Here is a 13,601-nt window from a genome sequence, read left to right on the forward strand (position 1 = left end):
CACAGACCTCGTTAGTTGATTAATGATTTACTCTTGGTGATAACTTTTATGTATTTTTCCCTCTCTAATGAATTTAACATACTTTCAGAAGCCTTAAGTGAGAGCGACCTTTACAGGAATAGAATATGGAAATCCATAAAATTAGGTTGGCTAGTGCCTGGATACAAAATGCTGCTGGACTTGGTTATACCTGGTTCGTGTTCCTTGTTCTAAACAAGGGATATAACGGCCTCGGATGGTGTTGCACTGCAGAGATGGAAGTTTCGAGAGTTGAGGCTTGAACTCTTTAAATTTATTGTTGTCAGACATTTCCCATTTTTTTATTTTAGTTGAATCCAAAATTTATTGGTATAAGCGCACCAAAACATGCTGCTTATAGGTGTGCTTATTTTACTTGGAGGAGAAAAAAGTATGTAGACAGATACTTCATATAGGCAAGCCCATAAGCCCAAATAAGCCACTCAAACATGCTCTTAGCCGTTTAGATAAAAATTAGCATTTTCGTAGATTTTGATATAAGTTAATGAAATGTGTAGTTGAAAAGTTGATAAAATTTGTGCATCCCCTCAAAATGAGTTTAATGAAATGGGGTTAAACAGGTGCTTAATTTGTTGTTGTTATTGTTTTCACTTTCACATTTTTTGTTTTTTGATGAAAGTGAATCTGAAAGCACTCTATTGTCCAGAGTATATTTTGAGAGGATGAAAATGAATCTGAAGCACTTGTAAGGACAAACTTTCAGAATGGCTACATGTGGGAAGTGGAATGCACCCATGACACTGCTTCTGCTTCTGGTTTGATTAGATTGGCTGATCAACTTCAGAAGCTTTTTGCACCTGACATGAAAGAATCAATTATGCACTTGCAGACAAGGTGGAATAATCAATAATGTCCGGCAGGTTCATGAGAGCAATAATGGTCAGATCCTGAGTACACTTTTTTCTCCAGCAGTTTCTGAGATGACAGCTCCAAGTGTAGATACACAGAATAAAGCTGGCCTAGTCAACTTGATGGATGAAATTTGTGAAGATGTATTTCACCTAGAAGGAAACTCCTATGGCCAAACATCTCTATGCAGTAGTTGCTGATGGTTCTCTTGGAGAACAATATAAATTTAACTGTCAGAGACTCTCAATCCTTTTCTGATAGTTCGCCCCTTGCTGGAATTGTGCCTGTAGTTGGACTGGAAGCTGGTGGCCGTGGGACACAATTACAGGCAAACTTTCCCGAGTTCATAGATGAATATTTCTTGTCGGATTTGCGTCCCCTATCAGAACTGACTTTGAAAATCCAGCCACCAAATGACATTCTTAAATGCAAGACTGGTGATAAAGAAGAAGCTCAATTAGAAAATGGTGAACGGTATGGCGAAACCTCATTAAGAATTTTGGAAAACCATGTTTCAAAAGTCAATGAGCAGACTAATGTCCTGCAACTTGTAGAAGGCAAGTCTTCTAGCATTGATACTGAACATGATGACTGTAGGAAAGTTGTGGGTTGCGTACTTCTTAAGAACATGAACATTATATGGAGAATGTATGCCGGTTCTGACTTGTCCAACTCTGGAAGTACTGTTCAACAATGTGCAAATAACAATTGGAGGGATATAACTACATCCTTGGAGCTTGTGTTGTCTGCGATAATGTTCCAATATGATGTATTTACCCATGGTGAAATATGTGCATCTACACTTTCAATTTCTACCGAAGACTTCTGCCTTAATGACAACAGCCATAATGCACCATGGAAGCAGGTAATGCTCAGGTGACTGAGAGTGCACTTCTATATTTTGCCAGAACTATTGTCTGATTTCATAATTTGGTTTGACTGAAAGGTGCTTGGTCATTATCATTCAAAGAAATTTCCGAGAAAGTTCTCCTCAAAAGCATTGAAGCTGGATATGGAAGCTGTTAGACCAGACCCTTCAATCCCCTTAGAAGAAAACCGGTATGTGCGTCTTGTTCCAGATATTTTTTTCCACTCCTTTCCGATGGAATGTTTATTTCTTGTTCTGGAATTTATTTTAATAGCATTGATTAATTATTTTCTTTTGGTTTATGGGATTTCCTATTAAAGCTCATTAACATTGGTACCTGATGGACTGCAAAAATAAAATTTCGTTGTACTTGTGCCTAGTTGAAAGCCAACAAGTGATCTTGCCGATGCATAAAGACCACTCTGAATGGGAATAAACAGCATTTCCCAGTATCTATTCGTTGAGTTGTATGGAAAAGAAAAAAGAAGTCTAGGTGCAGTTATATGTCAGCCATGACTCACGGATGCTACATTTTTGGGGTGCTTGAAACTCTTTGTGAGCTTTATAGAACTCTTGACAATTAGAAGAAGAATCTAGAAAAAAGATATCCCAATATTTATGGTACAAAATGATGATTCAGACGAGCATTTCTGGACCTGAAGGCTGAAATCATTACTGATGCCTATGCGTCTTTATTGTTTCCACTGAGCTTTATAATCATTTTGTCAGATTCTATACTTTATCTTTGTGAAACAGAAGTAGGGGCATGAGCACTAGATGGTATTTCCCTTCCCCTTGTCTATACGTATTTTATGCATGTCTTAATCATTTGCTTGTCTGTTGCACTTCTCAAAAGTATAATCACCTAAATTCTGGATGTTTGGATGAAGGATGTGCATCCTTCCTATCTTCCTAAACATCTCATCATAAATTCTAATTTATGTGCTGGAAATTGAATGTCCTGTTAATTCATAAATCTAACATTTACTTTTATGATTATTTTCTTCTCCAGGTTACGTGTTACTATACTGCATTTGCATCTGCATCTGCATCTTCATCAGAACTAGCTTGATTTTCTCATTAGCTTCTTTGGAGGAAAAAGTTCATCAGCTGAATTATCCAGGAGTGCTACTTCTCCAGGATGAAATGAATCAAGAAAGTTACAAAAGAAGAGTGCAGATCCTGGAAACCATACCGTCTGTGATGAGGCTTTTCTTACTTATTTTTAGGTTAGTTGTATGAAATATTTTCTGTTGGAACACAATATTAACCCCAATATTTATTAGGTGATGGTTGCACACTTGTGCCCATGGTTATCTTATCAAATGGACTGCGAGTGTTATTTTAATTAGAGCTGGTCCTTTCTGTATTACATATTCCCTGATCTTAATGCTATTGCTTGGAATATTTTTTCATCTTTTGCCCTGGATATGAACTTCACACGTTATTAGCATGTATGGCTTAGCTTAAAGGGAACTTTTAAGTACCTTTTCTTGAAAAGTTTCGAGGTGTTATTAGGATCTTCCCTTCCGCAATCAATATCCATTTACTGATATTTCTTTTCTACAGAATTTTAATATTCAATCCGTCCTTATTCGAGTTGATTACTGCCCTCAACATGTTGACTTGGCTGCAGTAAGGGGTGGGAAGTATGTGGAACTTGTTAACCTCGTACCTTGGAAGGTAGATTTCTGGTTCATACGCTCAATCTGATAATGCCTGATTGCTTAAATTTCGATGGACGAATGAAGTAGCTGTTTATGAAGCGTTTTATATTGTTTTTGTAGTAGTTATGGGCCAGTAGCAAGTGGCAACAGCCATTTGGTTTGTCCACTTTGAAAAGGGATTTCTAGCTAACTTCTGATTAGCAGGCTTCCCTTTCTTCTAAAGCCCCTTCTCCAGTACGTGCACATGATGAAGAAGAAAAACGTAAAATATATATGAAAGAGAAGACCAAGAAAAAGGAAAGGAATCTGATGGATTGGCATCTAATTAAATTTATGCAAACTATTTTTTATCTGCATATTCTTTGTTCACCTCTTCTTCGTTAATCCATTTTTGTGCTAAGATGGCTAGATTACCCACGTCAACTCTTTTAACTTGCCAATAGACCGTATGACATACTGTAGGCAATGCTTTTCTGTTAATTTGCCCCTAAATTTTCACTATTTTTTTCTCAAATTATCCAGGAAACAAGCAGACGATTTATCATATTAAAATCATAGTGAATCTGTGGATGAATTCTCTGGTTGAAATTTAAAATTGAGTCTCTTTAACTGCAAAATCTGTACTAGTCACGGGAAATATTTCCTTTGCAAAGTAACTAATATTTTCTTGAGCTCCATCTTTTATGTACCAGTAAAATTCTCTGCATATTATGTTTGAATAATTTGGTCTTCAATAGCTTCTCAACACTGTTTCAACCATTACAATTATTCCTAGCATTATCTTGTTGAACTCTGTGTCTTACAAGCAAGATACTGGCCACTTGAAGTTTTTATCAGATAATGAAATTCAAATGCAATCCACTGAATTTTTCTGTTCATTTTGAGACCTTAATCTTCAGATGTTAAGATTCATTTGCTATTGACATCTAATATAGATGGTTGAGCTACAACTCAGACATGTCCAGGCAGTTGGCGTTTTTGGCTGGAGCAGTGTGTGAAATAATAGTTGGGGATTGGTGGGAAGATATTTTTCAAAATCATGTTTTGATACATTGTTCGTCAAAATCCCGCCAGCGTACGGGTTCGTTGTACAAATAATAATTGTGATAAAAGAGTTATCATCCCACAGGGAATAAGGTCTAATTCTAATATATTCGATATAATTAAATTCGTGTTAGTAACCAAAAGTTGATTTTTGTTTGAATAGCTAATTAAGTTCTATAACTAAAAATTGCAAAATTAATGAGAATTTGTTTTAAAATTCAAATGAGTAAATGTATTGGATTTCCGACGCCATTGATCAACTCTTAGTTCTAATTCTCAACCTATGATATTTATCTCAACTCATGCAATTGTGACAATTGATAATTCTACTTTTATTTATTATTCTTTCTCACGATTAATAAACCTATGATTACCACGAGACGATCCTAATCCTAATCAGAATTCATATGGCAAACACGCATTAATGTGTAGGATTATCACACATGATTGCACACGCTACAAATATTATTCCTAACATTCGTTGTCCATGTGTTTCAATAACAGTGTTCTACCTATCGTGAATTTTTCAATACTATGAATAAACAACTTATTGTCCTAATGGTGCACAAACATAAAAACAATTTGGATATGCATATTAAAGGAATCACAACACAAGAATTGAGATAAAAACATAAGGTCTTAAATTAAAAACTAAGAATCAACCAGTTTTGTCATACATCCAATACAAAGATATTTAATCTAGCATATTAATGTAGGAAATACATGAAAAATAAAAGAACGACATCACCCGAATCATTAAAGTATGAATCCAAGTTTATTATAACGATGATAAGTTTATAAATCCAAGTTTGTTGATTAGATTTATTATACTATAATTTATTTCATGATTTCAAAAACTAACAATCAATATTCCCAAATAATTTGCTTTGTTCAAATTGAAATTGTTTGTGCCTATAGACTTTGCTGGGGGGCCATGATTTGTCAATGGAAAGAATAAGTTGATTGTAAACATTTAAAATTGGCAATTGGATACATTTTTTATCCCACATCAGAGTATTATGGTGGTGTTGGAGGAGTATCTTTTAGAAGGAGCAGCACTTGGGAGAAAATTCAAATTGGCCTGCAAATGCAGTACATGAGCCCCTTAAAACAGTTGAATTTTTTGTCAAAAAAACCTGATTAACCAGTAAAACCAATTTTCCTGTTCACATTTGAACCGGCAGGTTCAATGGTTCATTGACCGCACTCTATTTCCGATTAATTTATTATGACTGAACCAGATTTGAGGCAGGTTCCTGGTTGAATCGGTTGAACCAGCTAGTCCGATGCGATTTTCATAACATTGGTTTTAGATGCATCAAAGAGTTTTTTCTTTATGTGCAATCTTCAAAGATAAGATACATGACTTTGATGAAGTTCAATTCAATTGTTTTCATCTCTGGTAGCTGGGAAAATATTAATTGTTGAAGAAGTTGGTCTCAGCTTTGCATCAACAACTTCAATTTAGAAAAATGCATTTATGGCATCTGATGTTTATGTTTCTCTACATATTGATTAATTGTTATTCTGCTATTTGCAATGGGCTTGGATGCATATATATTGTATGACTATAATGTGGGTGTTATTTCTACTCCTCCTGCCGCGGTCAACCTGTTTCTCACAGGTATAGGTATTTGGTTATTAATTTTAAAGTTGAGAGTTTGTATTTCTGGATCCTTTGTGAGAGTGGTTAATCTCATTTTGGTGAATCAACGTGCATTGCTTAATTATCTGCTCTCATGATGTTTTGAGTTATTCTTTCTTGCTTATTTTGAAAAATTCTATATATTCCCAAATCCCAATCTCATTTTGGTGAATCAACATGCATTGATAAATTATCTGCACACATGATGTTTGAGTTACAGTTGCTTTCTTGCTTCCTATGAAAAATAGTGTATATATTACCAACTGCCACTTTGCAAACCTACATCTCCAATAGAAATTGGAAAAAGAGAAATAGGATTCATTAGTATAATTATCCCCATATACAATTTTAAATTAAATACGCACTTTTTGGTGGAAGACTGATTTTAAGTTGTTTCAGGTACAATTGCGTTTCTTAGAAGTATTTCACTTGAAGCAACTGGGTTAGGAGTACATCTGGCTGCAGGAGCTCATGATATCCTCCTCCAGGCAGATTATTTCTCACAAGCATTCCACCATCTATAGCGTGGCCAGTTGAAAACAGGATAACTCCCCATGTGAGATCGAATCAGCCCAATGATGCTCAAAAAGGAATTCAGCAAGTTAATATTGCATCTCTTAGGCTTAGTTCTACATGATGTTGCTTTTGACTATAACAGTTTAAAATTTTTCAATTCCTCAAATATTTAGGAAATAGTTATAAAACTTCATCATTCATTTTCATTATTCTTTTTTCTTTGTCTCTTTTACTCTCACCTACTTATTTCTTCTCTTTACATTCCATTAACAGTTTCCTATATTTTCTTGTTGGATGTGAGTGAACATTTCTAATTGCATTACTTTGAATGCTTGTAATATTCAGGCTTTTCAGAGCATAAGTGACGGGCTTGGCAAATCAGCCTCTGCTTTAGTACAAACTGTTCACGAAATATTTCTTTCGATTTAAATTACCGCAAGTGTACGGGTCGTGACAAGTAATAAAGTGGACTTTAGAAGTCCGAGTATCGTCCCACAAAGAAAGAGTAGTTCAATTTTATTTATTTTAGCCTTAACCGAAACTAATTGGCTTAAGATGAATTTTAGAATTAAAAGCCCTAATTTTGGGAGAAATCCCCAAATTGAAAAACCCTAATTTCAAATCAAACCCTAATTACTCAAATTCACTTAACGAATGACTCAATTACGAAATGTTATGAAAATAAATGAAATGTATTGTCAATTTATGAAAATCTATGTAAAACGAATGCACTAGGATCACGAATCCCCAAATAATTATTAAGTAAACCCTAATTTCACAATTTTGATAATCCAATGAGAATTTGACAAATCAATGCTCCTAAATCTATTCAATACTCTCTCTCGAGATGTATTGAACATATTCTCATAAATCACCAGCCTATATTTCCATGACGGATGCAATTATACAAGAACGCATGTATTTTTTTGTGAGCAATTAAAGATTTACATAGGGCATAGGGGTATATTTCTATCTCCTATCGGACCCTATGATGAATTATATATGTCGAGTTTAATCCAATTTTCTCAAATTCAGAATTAAACCAACAAATTCACACAAATTAAGTACACATTAATTGTGAAAACAAATAAATCAATATAATTCATTCAAATAATCCCATCGACCATGAATTCAAAGTCATGAAATAACAGGTTTAATAATAATTACATGGTTCATCGATCACCTAGTTACAGAAATCTAGCCTATCATGATAAAAATAACGAAATCTATCAAGTTTTGAATAAAATACATCACCAGGTTATCAAAACTTGAAGAAATCTTGTAAATCTTCACGTCAATCCTTGTTCTTGCCTTCAAATCCTCTCCAACATGAATGTTTTTGCCACCCAATTTGTTCGTGTCGGCTTCTGGACTTTTTTGCTATTTAAACCCGTCGAAATTAGGTTACCAAAAGAGTTGCAATCATATAAGGAAACTGCAAAAATCGGGCACAGATTATACCTATGCGACCGCATAGGCATAACCTATGCGACCGCATAGGTATATGGATTTTGGCGTTTTTAATCCCTGGAGGGTTACTCGCGACCGCATAGATTTTCTACTATACGACCGCATAGTAGAGTGAACTTCTAAATTGAGTCATTTTGATCCTCAAGTTTCATTCCTTCACTCCTTGACCTCCTCTCTTGTTTCTAGTTTCTCCAATGTTCCATTATAACTTCCAATTGGTACTTAGCTTGATCAATTGCTTGATGCGTTCATCGGATCAACTTTCAAATAATTGCAATTTGGTCCCTGAATTTTCATTTTGCTCCAATTTGGTCTTTTTTGGCTCTTTTCTCCTGAATTCCACTATTTCCATAGAATCACCTACATTGCATGAATTCGACAAAATTAAGTAACAATTCAATCATTTTACTTGTATTTAAGTCCTGTTTGTGATGTAAATAAGTGTACAAAAACACACTTATCACAAACTCCCTTGAAAAATTATCAGCACGGTGCTGGTATAGGATCTGCTTTGGCAACTGCTGTCCAGGCTGCTCCTGTAGTAGCTATAGCTTCGACCTCTGCTGCTGCATGTGCAGCTCATTGTGCTATTCTTGGCTTCAGGAACAGGTTCTCCCTCTCCCTCTCTCGTGACCCTTTACTTTCCCTGATTTAGAACAAAAAGGTGAATTATTATAGGTGCAACCTTGACCCTGAACATAAGAGAGAATCTTTGGAGAAATACTTGGAAAGATCTTTGTCTCGGTAATTCAAACAACAGATGTGAACCAAGTCTGTAAATTTACTCTCACATATTGTCAGATTTTATGGTCGATAGCTATTTGTTTATGCTATTATTTTCTTGTGGCAGCTTGTTAGTAACATTAATGATGGAAAACCACGCTTTGAGTCTTATCATAGCCAATCTGAAGTCTTCTAGTTGCAGAGGAGAACAAATAATTTTGAATCCCCTATTTAGTTTTTATGGTGACGAGTCTTTGTATCATGAACTGCAGTTCATTCAGGTAGCTGATACTTTATAATATGTGCAAACTTACCCTCATTTTTGCCGTGTGAGTCTAATGTGACATATACATACAAAATATGAGTTTGAGTGAAGACTACAGCATGAAGATAAATGATCGTGTTTAAGTCTGATCAAGTAGATAGAAAATTCATCAAACCATATCTCTTCTGCCCATATTTTAGATAATCCTAAGTATAATATCTAATGATTTTGAAAGTAGATACTTATTGCAGGTGTAGATAATGTACATATCAGAACCCCATTTTCGATTTTTGTCATCGGAAGACAAATCTATAACTGATGTTAATACGCAGTTGGGATTTTAGGTTTTAGCACACGAAGTTCAACCTTGTAATCATAGCTATTTCGTTGGCATTATTTACCCTTGTTGTGTTGTAAGATGAGTACTGATTATTCCAGATTTCGTCAATATCTAACCCTGACCACTTGAGCCCGACCACAACCTACAACCCTAACCTTATCATCATCTAAAAACACCAAAACAAGCTCGGGTGTTTGAGGTCGGGGTATGTGTGCTGACTCGACAACTTCCATACGTGACCTATGGAAGCACTAATTCTACCTTGAGCACAATCCCTACCTTCTTAGACTCCTTCTTTGACTCAAATAGTGATTTGAATACGAGGTGAAACACTAACTTCTTTTCCTACGAGGAGAAGGATTGTGGCAAAATCAGTCCTCCTAGGACTCAACCACTAACACCTATAAATACACAACCTGTGCTCATTCCAAAGGTACGTTCTTCATTATTATCCTCAGTTTATAGCCTCACGCATAAAATTCCCTGTCTGACTTAAGCATCGGAGGGGCGACGAGCACACACCTCATTGCCTTTTTTCAGGTACTGGAAGGCGCTGTTCGTGTTCCATCCCAGTCATCGAGCTCGAGATTTTCAGGTGATATTTTTTGGTAGCATCATTGGCGCTGTCCGTGGGAAACTTCGCTACCAAAAGCCATGGTCAATACACGTTCAGGTCTTCCTCCAGCAAGCTCATCCGTCCTGGATAACCCTCCACCTCCTGAGGGACACCATATTCCTCAAGAAGAGTCGTCGGATATGCCAGCACCTCCTTAAGCTGTTGTTTCCGCCAGAGCTTTTGAGGAACTCCGTCAGCAGGTGGTTGCATTGACCCAACTGCTAAGTCAGAGAAATTCGCATCTATCTCACACCCCAACACCTGAAGGTGGCTTTATGGCAGATGCCCGAACTCGAGTTCATCATGCAACCCATGATGACGGTGGGGTTGGAACCTCAGGGGTACCACAAGTTGCATCAGGTTCAAGGTTCGTTAAAATAGACTCCGTCGAACTTGCAAGAATTATTCAAGAAGGGATAGCAGCGGGTATGCAACAAAATACTCGGGCAGCAACAGGATTCACCCCCAATACACCATTCACTCCAGAAGTCCTCTCGTACCCCCTTCCCGATAGGTTCAAGTATCATCGGATAAAGGAGTACGACGGGACAACCGACCCCATCAACCATCTCAATGTATACACGAACATCATGAACTTACAGGTTGCACCGGATGCGGTAATGTGCAAGGCATTTCCTCAAACCCTCACGAATGCGGCTAGAGATTGGTTTTCCACATTAGAACCGAACTCCATCACCTCCTTTTCAGATTTGGCTGACAAGTTCTCCACTTTCTTTGCGAGCAGCAAAAGAATCAGAAAGACAACTGCATCGCTCATGCAGATGCGTCAAGGACCCAACGAAACACTGCGCAGTTTCATGACCAGGTTCAACAGAGAAAGGCTTCAGATCCTCGACCTACATATCACAGCTGCAGTCTCAGCTCTGACTTACGCCATTAAGTGCGAAGCGTTCAAAATGTCCTTGTCTAAAACCCCACCGAAGTCAGTAACCGAGCTACTCACACGGGCTGAGAAATACATCAATATGGAAGGAACCATGGCCCCAAAAAGGGAAGTTACCTCATCAGAGAGGTTGGATCAGAAAAGGCCACATGAGTCCAGCTTAAGACAAGAGACACCTAGGGTCAAACCAAGAAAGGATCCACCTTCAACGGCTTTTACCCACCTGAAAACTTTGAGGTCCAACATCCCGATGGAAATCAAGGACTCTAGGGAACTGAAATGGCCTCCCCGATTGCGATCTCTCCCCGATACTCGTGACAAGAGCAAATACTATGATTTCCATAGAGATCACGGCCATACCACAGAAGATTGTCTGGCCTTAAAGTGGGAAATCGAAGCTCTTATAAGAAGAGGATTTCTGAGCTCTTACATTAACAATGACAAATGCCCGAGGAATAACCAGAATGGGGGAAAAGGCCCAGAGGATCGGGGAAACAAGCAACCAACTGCAGGCACTATCAATATCATTATCGGAGGAACAGCCTCGGGAGGAGACTCTAGCAGTGGGCGAAAATAGTATGCCAGACAGCCACCGATCATTTCAAGACCAGATCTTGGTCGTACAGAGGACATCAATTTTGGGATGGATGACTTGGAAGGCATAACATTCCCCCATGATGGTGCCCTTGTCATATCGGCCATCATCGCCAACTTTGAAGTCAAGAGAATTCTGGTAGATAACGGAAGTGCAGCAAACGTACTATCTCACGAAGCTTTTGTTCAAATGGGGATCTCGTCAGAACAACTAAAGCCAGTGAAAACACCCTTGCAAGGGTTTGGAGGTGGGGTCATCACCCCGGAAGGTATCGTCGGGTTACCCTTAACATTGGGAACCGAAGGTAAGCAGGTAACTCTGATCACTACCTTTGAAGTTGTCCGTACGTCGATGACTTACAACGCCATATTCGGAAGACCAATGCTCAACAGAATTCGAGCTATTGTCTCAACTTTTCACCTGGCTATGAAATTCCCTACTCCTAATGGCATCGGGGTAGTGCGAGGCAACCAAACGGTGGCCCGACAGTGTTATGTGACCAGCGTTCGAAAAATAAAAAATGACGTCATGCAAGTCATGGAGCTTGAGCATGAAAATTACGGAAGGTTGGCTCCGGTATAAGGATTGGAGGAGGTCGAGATCGAGCTCGGAAGAAAGTGACAGTTGGTCGAGGGTTAGATGCGGAGATCATGGCTGAACTTTTAAGCTGTCTCTCGCGGAACATTGATGTGTTCGCTTGGAATGTTGAGGACATGCCTGGAATTGACCCAGATGTTGCAGTACATAGACTTAACGTGAACCCGGAAGCAAGACCTGTGAAGCAAAGGAAGAGGCAGTTTGCACCAGAAAGACGAGAAGTCATAAAAGAGGAGATTACCAAACTCCTTAATGCTCAGTTCGTTCGAGAGGTACAATATCCAGAATGGCTTGCCAATGTGGTTCTTGTCAAGAAAGCTAATGGAAAGTGGCGAGTTTGCATTGACTTCACAGATCTGAATAAAGCATGCCCCAAAGACAGCTATCCCCTGCCCAGAATTGATAATCTCGTGGATAGCACGTCAGGTCATATGCTGTACAGCTTCTTGGATGCTTTCTCGGGGTATCACCAAATTCTTATGGCAGAAGAAGATCAAGAGAAGACCTCGTTCATGGCAGATTCAACCATCTACTGCTACAGGGTCATGCCCTTCGGTCTGAAGAATGCTGGAGCAACATATCAAAGGTTAGTGAATAAAATCTTCGCCAAGCTAATTGGGAAAACAGTCGAAGCATATGTGGATGATATGGTGGTCAAGAGCAAACAGTCGAGTAGCCATGTTTCTGATCTTGAGGAAGTGTTAGCTACGTTACAGAGGTACAGCATGAAGCTCAACCCGGCAAAATGTGCATTTGGGGTGGCATCTGGAAAATTCTTGGGTTTTATGATCACGCACAGAGGAATAGAGGCAAATCCCGATAAAATTCAAACTCTGATAAATATGGAGGCCCCTAAATGCAAAAGGGACATTCAGAAGTTGACAGGTAGCATAGCAGCACTAAACATGTTTATTTTCCGGGCAGCTGACAGGTGCTCCCCCTTTTTCAAACTACTTAGGGGAAATAAAGGGTTCGACTGGAACGAGGAATGCAACTTAGCCTTTCAGGAGCTTAAACAGAATTATCAACACCTCCAGTCCTTACTAAACCCGAACCAGGTGACACGCTGCTATTATACTTGGCAGTTTCTCAGAACGCAGTAAGCGGTGTCTTCGTAAAGAAAAAAAGGAAGAGTTCAGCAACCTATCTACTATGTTAGTAAAGTGCTCCTTGATGCAGAAACACGATACACACTTGCAGAACAGCTCGCCCTTGCTTTAGTAGTGGCTGCAAGAAAACTATGGCCATACTTCTAGTCACATCCAATTGTTGTGTTCACCAACCAACCTCTCAGACATATACTTAAGAAGCCGGACGTCTCAGGAAGACTGCTGAAATGGGCAATTGAACTCGGCAAATTTGACATAGAATTCAAGCCACGGCCTGCAATCAAGGCCCAAGCTTTGGCCGACTTCATAGCAAAGCTCACTCCGAGATCCTCAGAAACACCGGCCGGGAGCCCG

At 38.5% G+C, this 13,601-nt stretch overlaps 1 protein-coding gene and 1 pseudogene across 1 annotated transcript; both read left to right on the plus strand.

Moving 5' to 3' along the window:
- Nucleotides 1–1,022: 1,022 nt before the first annotated feature.
- On the plus strand, nucleotides 1,023–5,895 carry LOC111411522 (annotated as a pseudogene).
- A 4,422-nt stretch (nucleotides 5,896–10,317) lies between these two features.
- On the plus strand, nucleotides 10,318–11,523 carry LOC111411523. The gene has a single exon (XM_023042047.1). The coding sequence runs from the start codon at nucleotides 10,318–10,320 to the stop codon at nucleotides 11,521–11,523; it is 1,206 nt and encodes a 401-aa protein (XP_022897815.1).
- The last annotated feature ends 2,078 nt before the right edge of the window (nucleotides 11,524–13,601 follow it).

This window comes from Olea europaea, chromosome 15, assembly GCF_002742605.1.
Source record: "Olea europaea var. sylvestris chromosome 15, O_europaea_v1, whole genome shotgun sequence".
Taxonomy (NCBI): Eukaryota; Viridiplantae; Streptophyta; class Magnoliopsida; order Lamiales; family Oleaceae; genus Olea; species Olea europaea.

Coding starts and splice junctions, on each gene's coding strand:
- LOC111411523 (XM_023042047.1), top strand. CDS start 10,318: ATGGCAGATGCCCGAACTCGAGTTCATCATGCAACCCATGATGACGGT.